This window comes from Moschus berezovskii, chromosome 2 (assembly GCF_049115385.1).
Source record: "Moschus berezovskii isolate FMDL1 chromosome 2, NW_MosBer_1.0, whole genome shotgun sequence".
Classification (NCBI taxonomy): domain Eukaryota; kingdom Metazoa; phylum Chordata; class Mammalia; order Artiodactyla; family Moschidae; genus Moschus; species Moschus berezovskii.
The window spans coordinates 4,576,292-4,594,750 of record NC_142461.1 but is presented as its reverse complement, the minus strand read 5'-3'; the positions used below and the strand labels follow the sequence as shown (position 1 = coordinate 4,594,750).

Here is an 18,459-nt window from a genome sequence, read left to right as displayed (position 1 = left end):
TTAATACTACTGCTGCAGTATATATGGAAACAATATAGATGAGTTTAGCAATAGGGAAATATTTTGATGATGTGTATATACAGTATTACAACATATTGGTGTTATTTATTCCTATTATATGTAAACCATATTTATTTTTACAAAAACGCAATATATTGAAGTATAATTATATCTCAGATATTGTTATGTCTGTTCGTTTTGATAGATAATTTTTTTCCCCAGGAAATTCTTACTTAGATCTAATAAGACATTGAGTACGTAGTTTATCACCTAGATTAAAACACTATTTTTCCTAGTTTCCTTAAGATTAGAAAGACAATTTAAAAGTTTTTCATTATGAAAGTAACCAATGATGAAAAGTACAAATAATACAGGACATAAAAAGTTGAAGTAGTTTCTCTCCCTCCCTATTCCCTAAAGAAATCATGATTTAACAGATAGATATATATTTTTTAATTTGTTTTAAATAATTTTAGTGCAAATGGACATAGACTATTTTTAATGTTCTAAAACTTTATGATTTTCCCCCCACCATCTCACAATGTATTCGTAGACATCTCTTCATTTCATCACCTTTAGAATTTCAAGCTTCATTTATTCTAAGAATAAATCATAATTAATCTCTCTGATAGAACTTTAGGTTCTTTTTTTGTCATTTGGGCAGAGATTTTCATTTTAAAACCTGTCACTAGTTAATATGCTTTTATCAGAATCAAATGTTGTATTCTAATGGTTCCCATCAATTATTGGTCCTTCTGCTATATTGCTTTATGTCAGCTGGCATGGTCTTATGGTCTTGAAGCCATAAACATTCCCTTCTATTTCCTCTTTTTAGAATCTCCCCTTCTCTTACCTTTGCACTCCTATTTCTTAATTTGTCTCTGATTCTGGTGCCTCCCTTTTTCATTGGGTAAATGTGGGTGTAGGGACAGGATCCTAGTTCTGTGTTCCAAAGCCAAGAGTCCTCTCTTCTAGTGTGGAGGACCATATTTTATCTGAACTGGCTAGGAATGAATCCAGGACTTGCTCACTCTTGCCCTTCTGCTAGAGTTTGTGGCTTGAGTGGACTGTGCCCCTCCCCACACCCCAGAGTTCTTAGTTCTTCATCCGTAGCATTGGAGTTCAGTCCATTGTACTAAAAGGTTACCCCCTGCTTGGTTTAAACCTTGAATAGTGATTCTCAGAAATATTAGCTACATTGAATTTCAGTCAGTAAGATCATAGAGTTTTGTGTAATAGTTGCAGTGTTTCTACAGTGTTGAGGGAAAAAGAACTAATGAGTAGTATTTGCTCAGTGTCACTTTCCAATTTTTCTCTTGCCAGTGTTTTGTAAATACTCTGATACCTGTTATGTCAGAAAAATACCTCATGGAGACAAATTATTTCCAGGCCAACCCTAGTTGGTGACCGCCCAAAGTACACTTTTGGGAGCAAAAGGGTGTGGTGAGTTGGTGGGAGTAATGCTGAGAAAGAAAAAAAGGGTTAAGAATTTGCAGTGGTGGACGGCCCCATTCTCTCCTCAAACTGCTGTACTCTCCTTTGTCACTCTGTCGTTTCCCTCTCCTGCCGTCTTCTTTCTGCTCTTTTCCTGAGTCTCTGTGGGGGGGGCTTGGGCACCTGGTTCCGTTCCTAAGAGCTGAGGGAGTCATTGTCCCTCATGGTGTGTGTAGCTGGGTAACTTTTGGCATCAAATTCAGTTAGATTGTGTTTTTGCAAAGCAGCAATACTGTGTTCAGTGATGCAGTTATATACCACATTATTATTATGATGGGGGTAGTACGGGATACATTGATTTTATGTGCCAACCTGCATATTTAGCCACTATAGTTTCTTTGTTTCTTTGGAAAATGGAAGATTTTTGAAAGGTTTTGGAAGACCTGCAATATGTAAGACATTTGGGCTAGGTATTTTCTGGAATGTAGATGCTGAAGTATTATTCCCCCTGCCTTTCAGAATTTGTTTGTGTGGTGTTTATGCTTGGGTTTTGCCATTGAGAAGAAGTCTGATTTTTTTTCCCAGCCCTTTCAGTATCCTGGACAAGTGAAATAAATACAAAGTAAAATAAAGGAAGAAACATACATAACTATTACATTTAAAATTTTGCCAATAAGGCTTTTAAATAAAACTGCTATTTATTGTATTATTTCATATAGGAAGCCTGCTTTAATAACAAAGGAATAGGACTAAAATAATTTTAAGACAGGAACAGTCCTTTCCAATAGTGTCCAGGTTGGCAAGCCTATAATTATGTGTGTGTGTATTTTATGGTTATTGTTTTACAAATGTTGCCATATATTATTGACAGCTTCTGTATAGACCGGGGTTCGCAGAACCACTGGATAGAAGGAGAGTCAGCAAGCGTTTTCTCTAAAGGGCTGTGCTGTGTACAACAAATAGGTCAGGCTCTGCAGATCTGTTGCAACCATTCAGCTCTCCCATAGCAGTGGGAAACCAGTCAGAGAGAGTGAAGTGCTGTCTGTAGTTATCGTCCCATAATACTTTATTTACAAAATAAATGGTATTAAGCTGGATTTGGACCTGCTGATCTAGACAGATCTACCTCCTTCCATGAATAAGAGGTCCAGAAACATTAGGTAATTTACCTGATATGTGCATGCAAAAGTGATTAACATTTTTAATAGAATAGATAAATGTTTTTTAAATGTCTTTGACTATGTAAGAAGTTGCCTGGAGAATCCCATGGACGGAGAAGCCTGGTAGGCTACAGTCCACGGGGTCGCAAAGAGTCGGTCACGACTGAGCGACAGAACGGAACGGAACGGATGTAAGAAGTTGGATTAGGTTATAAAACAAAACTATTGTCTGGTAGGGCAGAAGGCCTGCTCTCCTGGGGTCTACAGTTAATCAACTGTTTCACTAATTCGGTGTTTAACCACAGCCATATTGAGACTATCCTACTCTCTCAGGTTTATTCAGTTGGTATTTATTATACATATATTATACATCAGCCTCATCAGCCTCTGCCCCAGTCGTGTTGACTCGAAAATATTTCATTAGAAGAATCTGATTTTTTTAAGGGATGTTTCACCTTTTGGATCTTATTTCACCCAGCTTAAAAAATATGGCAAGGTGAGCAAAATGTATTGCTTGGGTAGCAGCATTTGACACCAATTTTAGGGTGTTGTTTTCTCAGTTTGGGAGCTAGTGACGTAATGTGGTAGCATAGAATTGCTTATTTGAGTTCTACTTTGATAGTTCTTTGCTTGGTTCTAGAGGATGGCTAAAGTGTTTTTTGTCTTTTAACCTATTCAGAGGTCTTCCCTGGTAGCTCAAGACTGTAAAGAATCTGCCCACAATAAGGAGACCTGGGTTCAGTCCCTGGGTTGGGAAGATCTCCTGCAGAAGGGAATGGCAAGCCACTCCAGTCTTCTTGCCTTGAGAATTTATGGACAGAGGAGCCTGATGAGTTGCAATCCATGGGGTCGCAAAGAGTCGGGCACAACTGAGCAACCAACACACACATACACACAACCTATTCAGATCCTAGTTGTGCTCTTTAGATCAGCCCTGTTTAGTTCTTTTCCAAATCTGATTCTCAAAACCGGATTGATACCTGCAGAGTTCTGATACTGAAAATCATAGTGCTTCCAAGAATTTTCTGCTTGAAGATTATTATGATAATGGTGGGATGGTGGTGATGTCGATAATGACAGTGATAATAGAGCTACATTATTTGACTTTTTACTAAAGCACCAGGGGTTTTTACCAGTATTAACTACCTTAGTACACATTTGTCCTTCTTGTTGGTGTGGCTGCTAAAGGCCAGCCGTCCCTTATGCACCCGTCATGTGTGTATGTACCCATTTAAGGCCATTTACTCTTCAGTTTTCGTCTTTCCTGTTAATATCATTTTCTTCTCCCTCTGCTGGATTAGTTCCATCAGCATACAGGTATACTGTTTCATTCCCATCTTTTCTTAAAAAAGATTTGCTTTACTTCATATTTTTGTCCACCCATAGCCCATTTTTCTACTTCCTTTTAAAGCTTTTAAGAAAAAGAGCTATCTATACTGTCTTCCTTTTCCTTCATCTCATTCATTACTGAACCCACCCTAATGAGGATGCACACTCCACCCCAGTCTAAACAACTTTTGTCAAGGTCACCAGTGAATTTCATTATGCTAAACCTTACCTGACATCCCAGTACCATTTGACATAGAATGTGCTCTGCCCATTCGTAGACTGTTTTCTTCACTTCAACCACTGCCTTGGTTTCCTGTTTCATTTCCTTTGCTGTGTTCTCTTCATATCTATGGCCTCTAATCAACATAAAGTGCCTTGGTAATTCTGTGGTGGTCCAGTGGTGAGGACTCTGTACTTTCACTGCCGTGGGCCCAGGTTCAATCCCTGATTGGGAACTAAGATCGCACAAGGCATGTAACACAGCCAAAGGAAATAAAAAGGTACTACTTTAAAAAATAAGTTACATAGAGTGCTTCAAAGTTTAGTCCTTGGGCTTCTTTTCTGTTTGTACTCATTTCCTGGGTTACCCAGTGTCATGGTTTAAATATTGTCCATATAGTCTAATTCCAAAATGGATACTATTCTCTGGCTCCAGACTTGAGCCTCTTTTTGTATATTTGATATCTTGATTTGAAAATCTGATAAGAATCTCAAAACTTTTCATGTCCAAAATTGAACTCTTAATTTTTCTGCCCTAAAGTCTTACTTTTCCTCATCCCAGGAAATAAATAAATAAAGTAACACAATAAATAGAACCTCATTCTTCCATTTGCTCAAACAAAAGACCTTAAGAATTTTCCTTGACAGTTCTTTCTCTCATACTCACATCCGATCCATTAGCAAGTCTGTAGGCTCTGTCTTCAAAAATATCCAGCATCTGACCTCTTACCACTCTACTATAAGTCCTCTGGTTTAATAGTAATTGTAATAATAGTCAAAGTTTTGAAAACTAAAAAGGATTCATTGAGGTGTGGTTGGTTGGAAGAGGTTAATTTCAGGCAGAAGACCAGTGTACTCAAAGGCATGAACAATGTTGAGATTGATGTACTCAAGGGGTAGGAATAGGTTGTCCCTGAAGCAAAGGTGTGGAGTTTGAGAATGGTAGAAAATGTAGTTTGAAAGGTGGAACCTGGATACTTAGTGAAAGTTGCTCAGTTGTGTCCGACTGTGACCCCATGGACTATAGAGCCCATGGAATTCTCCAAGTCACAATACTGGAGTGGGTAGTCTTTCCCTTCTCCACGGGATCTTCCCAACCCAGGGATTGAACCCAGGTCTCCCACATTGCGGGCGGATTCTTTACCAACTGAGCTACAGGGGAAGCCCTGGATACTTAAGTACCTGGACTTTAGGCTGCTTTTTCCCAGCCTTTTTGCAGCCCCAACAATAGGGCGTTCTTCAAGCCTTTATGATGGCTCCCCGTGGCAGTGGTTCTCCGCAAGTAGAGAGAAGAATTAGACCACCCCAGCCCACAAGATGATGAGCTATAGTATCCAGCCCCTGACCAAACCCACATGCAGAACATATTCACACAAACTTTTGTTTGAAAATCATGTTTGGAGGCAGTGAGCACCCAGAGTAGATTTTTTTTTTTAAAACAGTATCTCTGGTGTCAGTTTGCAGGAGTTGGTTATTTAATTCCTTTTTTCTAGTGGCTGCTGAAAAAAAATATATGATTATGACTGTTTGGGAATCATTCTTTAACCACTTCAGTAGCTGAAAGGGGTGAGCTAGTGGAAAGAGATAAGTGAGAAGGATGCTTGTTTTTTTATATTTTAAAAACGAATTGCCTAGAGTCACAGTGTCATTACCAGTCTTATAGTGGTTGACAGAGTAACTGAATGCTTTTTTTCACTGTTTTCTAATTCCTTAGGAACGCCTTTTTACCCAAGTCAGCCAGTGTACCAGTCAGCACCTATCATAGTGCCTCCGCAGCAGCAGCCCCCTCCAGCCAAGAGAGAGAAAAAAACAGTAAGACATGTTTGTTAGTCTTTCTCATTTTAAAGTTTGAATGTCCATTTTCTATCAAGTAAGTTTACCTACACCTGTAGTAATTACTCACCTCAGTTCAGAAATGAGGGCTAATTTTTGTTCTTCCCTTATATCCTCTCCACCGCACCTGGAGGTTTGTGTGAGCCTGTAACGAGGTGGTGCAAGTACCCTTTGCTTAATACCAGTTTTCAACATGTGCTAAGCTAGCTTTGCTAACTGCCACCCAGCTCTAGAACTGGGAAGGTTTAGTCTTCTGAGGTCTTACTAAGTGGGAGGAGTTTGAGCTGAGTTCTCACATCCATGCTGTCTTTGAACCTTAACCCTAATCAGCTTTGTATCAAATGTGAATTGATGGGGAAAAATAGCATAAGAGAAAATAGAGTACTAGGGACAGTGAGGAAAATCTTTCTGATGGAGCAGATTTAAGAAACAGAAAGCAGAATTTAGAGAATGTGTTGTAATTGTTTTTAATAAATTTAACAGAAGCTTTGCCTCTGTCCATTCACTCAGGCCTAAGGGAATTAGGGTACAGTACAGAACTATGCACTGCAGAATATTTTATAGACGAATGGCTTGCAATCTTTTAAAACATCAGAACACAAATGAGTGATACTTATAAGAGTGTCTCAGATTCACACAGATAAAATAGATGTGAATAATGTCACTCACATTTAATAAAAATTAGTTAGGTTCAGAATTTTTTTTTTTTTATCAGACGCAAATTTTTTGTGCACATGTCATAATATACAATACATGCTAGTGTATCTTGACACTACAGGTGAAAACCTATGCTTTGGAAATGTTGAAACAGCGTGGTAGATGTAGGACTTGAACATTATTAGAATGCAGAAAAGTTAACTTAAAGGCAGTGAAAACGGAATACAGCATTAAAATGTGTTACTGAAGAAGAAGGGGGAGCAAATAGACTGAAAAGTAATATGTAAAACTATAGCAGAAACAAGGTTCTATAACTGATAGTAGGAATCTTAAACCTCTTCCCCAGAAAGCTTCCAGGTTCAGGTGGTTTTATTAGTGAGTTCTTGCAAATTCTGAAGAAGCCACGCAGAGCTTGGTAAGCTCTGGATTTAATGACAAGCAGAGGAGGAGGGTTTTACGTCTCAGCATTGTCCCAGGACAAAGGGCCTGGACCCAGCTGTTCCATCTTCATATAGTACCTTCTCCACTGTTGTCTGTAAACATAGGCCCTCAAAAAATTGCCGGACTACCATCCACATTGTTCTGTATCTTGTATCTTTTCATTTACCAATACATCTTGACAGTCACTTTACATTAGTACGTGTAGAGCAATCTCATTTTTTCTACTGCTGTTTGTTATTTAATTGTAAGGATGTAATATAAAGTTTTAACTACCATGTTTTTGATCAGCCTTTAAGATCTTTCTGTGTCTTTGCTGGAAAAAAACAGCATTGCATTGAGCATCTTTACATACATATATAAGGTTATCTGCAACAGAAACCTCTATTTCTTTGCCCTAGGATATGAATATTTTTCACTTTGCTAGAGAACCGTTTAGGCCTTTAAAACTTGAGAGTAACTTGCATATTTTACAACTATTTTTTGAACTTTGTCTTACGTTAAGCATTATAAATAAAATTGGTTTGGCATTGCTTAAAAGATAAATGTTAATAGTTTGCTTTTTGACCTAGAAATTCATCCAACTAGGTTTCATACTAGCTTGTGCTACTTTGGTTCAAGCCACCACGAATGGCCTAAATTCCTTTGAATGACACCCTATGGTTCTGTGATTGAAATCAAGTCAGATGTGGTGTTTATCAGCTTTGATGTTTGACAGGTTTCCCAGTTTGCACCTTTATACATCATATTCCTATAAATCTACTATGTAGACACCCATCTGTAAATATGCCATCTTAATTTATAACCTTCTAGATAAGAATTCGGGATCCAAACCAGGGAGGTAAAGACATAACAGAGGAGATTATGTCTGGAGGTGGCAGCCGAAATCCTACTCCACCTATAGGGAGACCCACTTCCACACCTACTCCTCCTCAGGTAAGACAGAGCATGCCGTGATGGATGATGGTGTGTATCTGTCACTAACCTCTGCTGAACTCTTTTCTTCTGTAGCCACTTGACTGTACTTTTTTCCTTTCCATCAGTTGTCTCATAGCCTCGAATATCTAAATGATTTTTAAACAGACATGTTTGTTTCTCTTTGTAAGCCGTTATAACTTCCAAATTTTTATTGGTAATGTTTCTTTGTATTGTCTTCACACTCAGAGCATAGCTGTGGCCCCTCTTCCTAATTATTGCTGGGCACCAAAAGGAGCTGCGTTCCCATCGAAGCCTCATTGCCAAATGAGCATTTTATATTTTCAATATGGAATCTTAGGAATTAAATGCTACACACTATGATAATACAAACATTAAATTAGAGAATTTAAACTTCTTCACTGAACAGTTTTGTTTGAGATGATTGCCTGTGTTTTTTCAGAGCATATTTAAATGTCTTACAGTTGTACCTCTTACTTTTAAGTCCTGCCTAAATGAGCTTGTGTGGAGGGTGTCTTCTTTAATTATTTACAAAGGTTTTTAGTAACTTCTGTCAAACACTTGTTTGTTCCTGTTGCAGAATGTGGTTATCAATGATCTTCTAAGAGCTCACTTTCCTGCTTTTAGACATTAAGGCATTCCAGGAGGAGCTGGGATTTAGTAGACTATAATAGAGAATGACAGAATTTTGAATTCATCATTAGGTTATTTTAAACTAGGCTAAACCATTCCGAGGAGAAGAACAATTTCAAATTTTCACAATATCTAAAGTGTGAATACTCAGCATATAGAACAGACGTAACCAATGTTCTTAAGGTCTAGGGATCTCCTTGCTTCTCCCTCTTGTGGCTGAATGGTGAGGTACCCCTGAGAGCCCAGTTTACAAACAAATGATATGGATGATCAAATATAAGACACTTCACAATGACCCACCGTTGACTTGATTTTAGTAGTACTGTACAGGGTAAAAAAAGTCCTTTAAAAATTGAGCTCACAAATACACGTTTAAATTTAGAGCCACTTGAAAATATGTGAACTTTGAATAAGCCTCAAACCTGAGACTTTGTGTAATGACGTGTTTTACTTGGCCACGATGACACTGTCTGGCTGACTTTTATCTTCCATCAGCTAGCAAAGTAAAATGTGTAACCACTAGGTATAGGAATTGTGAGATTATATTGATGATTGTTATTAGAGCCTTTTACCATGCTCTGTTATTTCCCCAGGAATATTCCAAATCTGGAGTGACTGAATAGGGCTTATACTCAGTCTTGTCCCTGGATGTGAATGTGGAACAAGCAACATTTGAACATTTAAATTAATCTACTTTATGTGCTCTGTTAGGTAGGAGCATCCTATCACAAAAACAGGATTCTTTCATAGGGGCAATTCAGTTTTGGTCTGCATTTTCCAACCTTAATTAAAATATTGTTGTTGTCAAACTGTTTATTTTAAATTCTCAACTAGAGCATGTATTTCTACATTTTAATTCCCTGTGAGGTTGGTTTGTTTTTCTTTAGTCTTACAGAGCTTGATCCTACCCTCTGCTGGTTATCTCTCTGTCCTTAGCCATGGGCATCCTTTTGCTCTTTATCATTCTCCAGGGATCCCAGGCCTGAATATAAATGTATGTGTTTGGATAATCATAAAGCCCACTGAATGTACACTTTTAGTTGATAAAGATCATCAGTCAATTATTCTAATGTTGGTAGTTCTTTCTGAGGTATAAAATCATCATGAAGCATTACTTTATTAGTTTGCATTTAAATACACACCAATCTGCTGTCTTTCCAAATGCATGAAACTCATGGAATGGATAAATAACCTGTTAAGAGACATATGTACTAGAAATATTTAATTTTCCTCTTAAGAACAGCAAGAGCACAGGCATGATGATGGCAACTGACACTTGCCTTCATTTTTTAGGAATTCATAGAATGATACACATAGAGTAAGAGAGGATAATCCCCAGTTAAGGGAAGCAATCATTAATGCCTAATTGTTACAGCATGTAACAATGTTGACCTGCAGTTTCAAAAGAAGCTAGAAATCTCTGTGAAAATAATCTGCAAGTTTTAAATGACAACCCAGTTCTACCAATAAATAGCACTATGCCACTCAAGTAAACCCTTTAGATTTTGTGAAACTGCTTGTTTGTAGCCGTGGCCTAATTCTAAATAGATCCTGAATCACATTCTAGTTAGTTAGATAGCAGATGAGACAACCTGTTTCAGACTTTATGACTGAATAGCAAACACTGTATTGCTTTTGGCTTTATGGAGTACCTGCTTTGAGTCACAATTGCATGTGTTGTGAATAGCAAAGCCCTTTTGCTATGATTGAGGTCATCCCATTCTCTCTAAGGTAAATAGAGGATACTTGCTGATACTTGACTGATGCTCCTGTGAAGGATATACTGAGAAGCATTAAAGCACAAAGGTGACCAGGTGGGTCACAGTTACAGCACAAACTGAAATGTGTTGGGTCAGAGACACCCATTAATGATGGTTGGTACCGGTGAGATATAGTACAGGGTAGGGGCTTTGGGTTAGAATCAGATATACTTGGTTTCAAGTCCTGGTTCCTTAGCTTAATTTTGTAACTTTAGCCAGATTACTTAATCTTCTAAAACTTTAGCTCCACATTTTCAAAAATGAGGGAAATAAAGCCTCAGAGAGTTGTTATAAGTATTAAGTAAATACTTAAAATTGCTTAAGCTCGGAACATAATGAGCATTCAACAAATGTTATGTTACTTTTTTTTAATTGAAGTGTAACTGCTTTACAGTATTACGTTGGTTTCTGTCATACATCAGCATGCATCAGTGATAGGTCCGCATATGTCCCTTCCCTCTTGAATCTCCCTCCCACCCCATCCCAGCCCTCTAGGTTGTCACAGAGTCCGGGTTTGAGCTCCCTGAGTCACACAGCCTATTCCCGCTGGCTCTCTACTTTACACATGGTGGTGTATGTTTCCATGCCACTCTCCCCATTCATCCCACCCTCTCCTTTGCCCGATGCGTCCACAAGTCTTTTCTCTATGTCTGTGTTACTAGCATTGCAGTTATTATTTCAGGAGGCACAGAGGATGACTGGAGGTGTCTTGAAGGCTTCACAGCAGAAATGCCACTTGGTCTGAGTTCCCAGATTGGTATTCACAAAATGGAAAGAGAGGGTGTGTTAGCAGAGTGGCTATATATGCAAAAAGGCACTTGATGATGGGAAATTGAATGAAGGGAGACTATTATCATTTCTGATGATAAATTAGGAAGTCAGTTGAACGAGAGGAAGTCAGAGAAATATTCATCACCTGGTTTCTAAGAAAGTAAGGATTATAAAAATGGTGACTGTATAAATTATCATCTAAATTTTGGCAGTTTTAGAAATGAATGGGGATGCTGTGAATCATTTTGCTGAGACACCAGGCATAAACCAGTACGGTCCAGGTACACATTTCATGGTTCCCCTGGCTCTTAGAAAGAGGGAAGAATCAGGGGTGATTCTTGAAGTTTAGATTCTGGGATTTATAGTAAAATATAACATGAAATAGACATGGGTTTTGAATAGGGGGATAATGAGTTTGATTTTGTCAAACAAGCAAGCTAAGAGGAGTTAATTGAGAGAAACTGTATTGGAGGAGGAGAATGGAAAGGAGAAACAGGTTTTTGTTGCTTCTGTTTTTGTCCTGAAGCGTAGATTGAGTTTAAATATTCCTGCTTCCTAAGTTTTAAAATGATCTGTGGAATAACTCCTTCAGATGTCTCAGATGTATTAAAAGTGTGTACATGTTTGTGTCCATGTGCCCATTCAGACAGGTGCCGAGATGGACACCATAGAATAATAGAGTACCTGATGCTGGTCTCCACTCTATCGAGGTTTATGACTTTGGGTCAGAATGTTAAGTCCTTTAACCACCTGTTTTTCTCATCTGTAGAATGAGGGATTATCCTAAGTAATCAGTCCTTCAGAGTCTCCCAGTTGTATCCCTTGTTGGTAGCAGGGAGTCACAAGGAACATTTTTGTGTTAAGAAATGTGTAACTTACTGAAAGTTGCTTTGGACCCTGTAGGGTAGAAATAAATTCATAGTGTTGTTCAGTCAGCTCTCCCTATCCGTAGGTTCTTCACCTGCAGAGTCAAATAACCAGGGATCAAAAATATTCAGAAAAAAATTGCAGAAAGTTCCAAAAAGCAGAAGGTGAAATTACCATACACTGTCAAGTATTTACATAGTATTTACATTGTATTAGGTGTTATAATAGTATAGAGATGATTTAAAGTATTGAGTTGGCCAAAAAATTTGTTTTGAGTTTTTCCAAGCAGAAAAACCCAAACAGACTTTTTGGCCAACCCAATATATAGGAGGTTAAATGCAAATACTACACGCTTTCACGTAAGGGACTTAAGCATCTGAGGATTTTGTTATCAACAAGCTGTCCTAGAACCAGTCTCCCGTGGATACTGAGGGTTGATTGAATAGGCAAGTGTTCCAGAATTGTCTCCCCCCAAAGGGGTGGTGGATTAAAATCACTTAAAATTTTGAAATGAACTATATACTTTATTTCCTCTCCCTACTCCCTTTTCTTCTTTTCTTTTTCTGTTGTTTTATTAATAAGCAGTACTCTTAAAATGAAGCACAGATATTACTTGGGGGAGTCCTGTGTCACAGGGGTTGATGAAAGATTATTTATTGCTGGCACATATTAGCCTCTCCTGTCTTTTGGGAAAATTACCAGAGTCAGCAGGTTATTCAGTCTTTTGAAGAGCTTCTTATAAATTTGATACCTGGAAATCATCTGGCCATCAGTTAATTAGTTCATTTTTATAGTCTTAGCAATAACAGTTAACCAAAGTTAGTTTCTAATGTTTAGATAATAATACTCATTTTGTAAGTACACTAAGTAGGTAAGTTCTTGCATAAAGAGTTTAGAAATACCTATATAATGTAAACAAATCCACTCTTAATTTTTAAAATGTCGTTTTTTCATCTCAAGTATGGTATGGTATGGTAAAGGTGCTCAGTTGTGTCTGACTCTTTGCAGCGCCTTTGGACTTGAGCCCGCCAAGCTCCTCTGTCCATAGGATTTTTCAGGCAAGAATACTGGAGTATGATGAGTGCTGTAAAGATCCTGGTTATTGAATTAAATCGTATCATTCTTCATCTTTAATAATTTCTCATTAGTAACCTCCTTTGGCTTAAAAATAACATTTTTCAATTATATGGAAAGTGTGTGCTTAGCTCCTCAGTCATGTACACCTCTTTGTGACCCCATTGACTGTAGCCCACCAGGCTTCTCTGTCCATGGGATTCTCCAGACAAGAATACTGGAGTGGGTTGCCATTTGCTTTCCAGGGAATCTTCCCGACTCAGAGATCTAACTCCAGCCTACTGCCTTGCAGGCAGATTCTTTATTATCTGAGCCACCAGTGAGGCCCAAATTTTATTTTACATGATTCTTTAGTTTTTCTTGAACTATATTTCTTCATAGGGCTTCACCAAATTTTGTGAAAGCCTTTGTTATTAAGAGTGGTATGACTTTACACCAGATATACTAAATCTGAATCTTGGTTATAAAGAAAGTGTACCTTGTATTTTTACATGTGTAGGAAAATCCTGTCCTTTGCCACTTATTACCAGACATTGAACGGTTGCATTGCATCTCATAGTCATGCAGTAACCATGATGTTTAGTAGGGGATCACAAGAAGTTTTGTAAGAGATCTCAAAAAGCGATCAGGTTTAGTCTTTTGTCTACTGCTAATGATATATTTTCAAAATTACAGTGATTTCGTTTTGTATGTATAAAAATTACAGATCTTCATGATCTTCATTGGAAAGGAGTAGTAAAGGAAGACATTGTTGCCATTAATTTTATTACCAAAGAGTTAACTGTTAACTTTTTGTTGAATATCCTTTCAGACATCTTTCAGAGTGAGTGTGTGTGTGTATCCCTACCTTCCTACGTATAGTTGAATATATCTGGGTTTATCCATGACTTTTTTTTTTTGGCTGGTCAAATACTCGGCTTGTGGGATATTAGTTACCTGGCCAGGGATCAGACCCAAGCTCATGTCAGTGAAATTGTCGCATCTTAAACACTGGCTGCCAGGGAGGTCCCTGTGACATTGTATAAGTACTGTGTTTTCAGCGATCATGCAGAATATTCCTGTTTGATTATAGGTATTATAATTCTTAATGGCTACATGGTATTTCCTTCTTTGGATATGCCCTAGTTTATTTAATTGATATGTATTTGTATTCTTTCCTGTTTGTGATTAATAATAACTGTGCTGTGATGAACAACTTTGGGATTATAGCCTCCAGAAATGTACCAGGTAATCTCCTAATAGCAATGTAAGAGAATACCCATTTCCTTACATTGTTGCCTTATTGATAGATTTCAAAATAATACCTCATTTAATTTTTATTTATTGATTTGTGGAGTTAAATTTTTGATGTTCATTGGTTATTTGTGTGTGTGTGAATTTTATGTTCATGTCTTTTGTACACATTTCTTTTGGAGTGATGATTTTTCTCTTATAAATAAGCATTCTTTAAATGTTAAAGAAATCCCTTTGCCATTTGTAATTTTTTTTCTAGTTTGATGATTGTGTTTTAACTTCAACGATACTTTCTGTTATACAGAAGTTAATAATCTTTTTTCCTCTGTAGTTTTTAGTTTGTTTTTTAGTGGGAGCAAAGTTGCTTTACAGTGTTGTGTTGCTTTTTTCTGAACAACAGTGCGAATCAGCCATAATCATTAGTATATCTCCTCCCTCTTGAGCCTTCCTTCTCTCCCCCATCTGTTCACAGGTTTCTGGTTTTTAATAAGTAACTGATGATTTGTGGCTCAAACTTTGAAAGATTTTGCCGTCAAAGATAATAAAATGAGCAGTATTTAAGTTTGGTTATTTTACCTTTATCTTTGATTGATGTGGAATTTGTTTTGATGCATACAATGAGATTTGGGGCTTGCTTTTTTCTTCTTCTCATTCTCCTTTTTTTAATCAAGCAGTTTGTCTCTTTGTTTCATTATTTATTGAATAGTTCTGCACTGACCCTTTGTTTTTAGATGTTTTAATTATTTACTGAGTTATCACATATTCCTGGGTCGTCTTCTGACCTTTACAGTCCCCTGATCTGTTCTTGTTTTTGTTTTTGGCTGTGACCTGCGACTTTCAGGATCATAGTTCCCCAACGAAGGATTGAACCTGCCCTGGGCATTGCTGGTGTTGCATCCTAACCTCTGGACTGCCAAAAGAATTCCCTCCATTGATCCGCTTTTATACAATCACTGTACTGTCTTACATACTGTAGCTTTTAATATATTTTACTATTTTACAGTGAATTTTATCCACATTATTCTTGATTTTTAAAGTTTTTGTTGTTGTCATTTAGCCCCGTTAACTCTCTTGTTAGGGCTTCCTAGGTGGTGCTAGTGGTAAAGAACCCTCCTGCCAATGCAGGATACATAAGAGATGCAGGTTCGTTCCCTAGGTTGGGAAGATTCCCGGGCGGGGGGGGCGGGGGGGGGCATGGCAACCCACTGTAGTATTCCCGCCTGGAGAGTCCCATGAATAGAGGAGCCTGGTGGGCCGCAGTCTATAGGGTCGCAAAGAGTAGGACACGACTGAAGTGACTTAGCACGCATGCCCTCTTGTTAAGCCTGACAGATTTTACGTTGAGTGTTTGAGTTTTCCTTCAGCATTCCTGATACCTTTAAGGAAGCGGTTCTCTGTATTGCAGATGTGTGGTGTTATATCAATTAGGTTACTGTTTAAAAAAAGTTTTCATCAGTCTGAATGCCTTTAATCTAGACATACGTTCTTTGTTTCATTGTTCTGTTTTACACTCTTGAGTCACATATTTAGGTCACCTATTTGTTTACAAGAGCATTTGAGTTTGTGAATCCTGTGTTACTATTTCCTGAGGTGTTTGGTGTGCTCCCTTGTATTTTTCTGTGTGTAAATTATTCCATAGTCTGCGCCAGTTGCTCAGACAGTAAGCCTAGAAGTCATCTTTCAATTTTGGTTTCATATTCCACAACCATTTTATCAACAAGTCCTGTCTGGCTCATTTTCACCATCTCTGCTGCTGCTGTTATTCTCTGAACCACTTCAATTTCTATAAAGAACAGTAACTTTTTTACTCATCTCCTTGCCTCATCTTGCCTGCTTGTTCATTTTACTTTTTAATTGAGGTATAATTGGCATATCACATTACATTAGTTTTAGATATACAGCGTAATGATATTTGTATGTGTTGGAAAATGATCACAGTAAGTCTTGTTAACACCTGTCACCACCATACATAGTTAAAAGAACAGTTTTTTATCCATGAGATCTTTTAAGATCTACTCACTTTGCATATTTCATTACATATCTCAAATATGTAATATGGTATTATTAAGTGTAATTGCCACGCTGTTCATTACATTCCATGAATTATGAAATATAACTGAAAGTTTGTACCTTTTCCCACCCTACCCCCCACCAATCTTTTCTCTTCCTCTTTGACTTTTGTTTTAATTTTGCGTTCAGGGTAGATCATACTGTGTTTTTTTCTCTGTCTTATTTCACTTAGTATGGACCTTGAGGTCCATTCATGCTATTGCAAAGGGCAGATTTCTTTTTTTATGGTTGAATATTGTTCCTCTTTGTGGGTGTGTGTACAGGTTTTATTCTTTAATGTACTTCCCTTGAAAGAATCATAAGCTGTAGAAGCTAAGGATTTTTCTGTTTTATTCTCCATGGGTTCTCAATGTTTTGTATGTGATAGATGCCAGGGGAAGAACTCAAACAACATGTTGAGTTCCCGCATGCACATACACACAGCTTTCTAAGAGTGAATTCTTAGAAAGAGAATTCTTTGTTAGAGAATTCTCTCTCTCACTTAGAAAAGAAGCATGTTTTGGTCCTTTTTCCTGGTGCCATTTATTTTTGTCCATTCTCATCTTCATAATGTTTCTCAGTTATGGGCAATACTTGTTTATCCCTAGGATTTGTATATGTCTGTGACTGGTTAATACCTTTTCATTAGCTGTTCTAAAGAGAAAGTGTTAGTAGCTCAGTTGTGTCCGACTCTTTGCAACCCCTTAGACCATAGGCCGCCAGGTTCCTCTGTTCATGGAATTCTCCAGGCAAGATTACTGGAGTGGGTTGCCATTCCCTTCTCCAGGGGAATCTTCCCAACCCAGGGATCGAACCTGGTCTCCCACATTGAAGGCAGATACTTTACCATCTGAGCCACCAGGGACCCCTTTGTATATGTTTAACATGTTAGATATTTATTACAATGCTAACTTTAAAGTCATTAAATGGGACTTTGAAGAATCAGTTACACATAAATGATGAAATGTGAACCTCTTGCGATAATTACATCAGCATCTTGGTTATTTCTGTAACTATTTGGAGCCTCTTTCTCTCTGAATTACAATAGGAGTCAGCAACCTTTTTCTGTGAAGGGCCAGTCATTACACATTTTTTGGTTTTGCAGCCAACTGTCTTTCACCACTACTCAACTGTGCCATTGTGGCATGAAAGCACCCATAGAGAATATGTAAATCAATGGCTGTTCCAATAAAACTTTGTAAGTTTCCTGTAATTTTCATGTGTCATGAAATATTGTTCTTTTAAAATTTCCTTAACTGTTTAAAATGTAAACGGTTCTTATCTCATCAGAAATATGAAAATAGGCATGTGAACCCTGGGAGACCATAGCTGCTGGTCTCCTGTCTGCAGTTACTTCTGTACTTAAGCATCCTGTCATATACAAGTTTAAAATAGATAGTAAATAAAGGTGACATCTTTTGTGGTAGAAACAATGTCGGTTATGTCAAGACAAAGGAATTTTATTTTTTAAATCTGTCAAATCTGATCTTAAAATTTTTATATAACTCTTAAAGGTTACTTTTCCGTTTACAGTTATTATAAAATCTTGGCTATTTTGTGACGATATACAGCCTGATGTGCTCCTTTTCCTATTTGGAACCAGTCTCTTGTTCCATGTCCATTTCTAACTGTTGCTTCCTGACCTGCATACAGGTTTCTCAAGAGGCAGGTCAGGTGGTCTGGTATTTCCATCTCTTTCAGAATTTTCCACACAGTCAAAGGCTTAGGCATGTTGCCTTTACCAGTGAATTTTTTCATTTTGCATTTTTATTGTTTCTATTTGTGTAGAGAAGTTCCTTTAATATTTGTTGTAAAGTTTGTTTGGTGGTGCTGAACCCTTTTAGCTTTCAGTTGCCTCTAAAGCTTTTGATTTATACATCAAATCTGAACAAGAACTTTGTTGGATAGAGTCTTCCACTTTCTCAGGACCTTTCTCTCTCTCCCCCTTCTTGGACCCCTATAATGTGACTATTTAGCGTGCTGGCTGTTTTCCCAGAGGTCTCTTAAGCAGCCCTGTTTTCTTTTTTCTGCTCAGTGTAGTGAATCCTATGACTCTGTCTTCCAGC

At 37.7% G+C, this 18,459-nt stretch overlaps 1 protein-coding gene across 7 annotated transcripts in view; it reads left to right on the top strand.

The window, feature by feature from the left end:
• Positions 1-18,459, top strand: part of EIF4G3 (eukaryotic translation initiation factor 4 gamma 3) — a 370,046-nt gene that overhangs the window by 218,421 nt on the left and 133,166 nt on the right. For all 7 annotated transcript variants that reach the window (XM_088843307.1, XM_088843294.1, XM_088843302.1 and 4 more), the window contains 2 exons: positions 5,857-5,954; positions 7,884-8,006. In XM_088843307.1, coding sequence (XP_088699433.1) covers positions 5,857-5,954; positions 7,884-8,006 — 221 coding nt within the window. The remainder of the gene's footprint in view (positions 1-5,856; positions 5,955-7,883; positions 8,007-18,459) is intronic.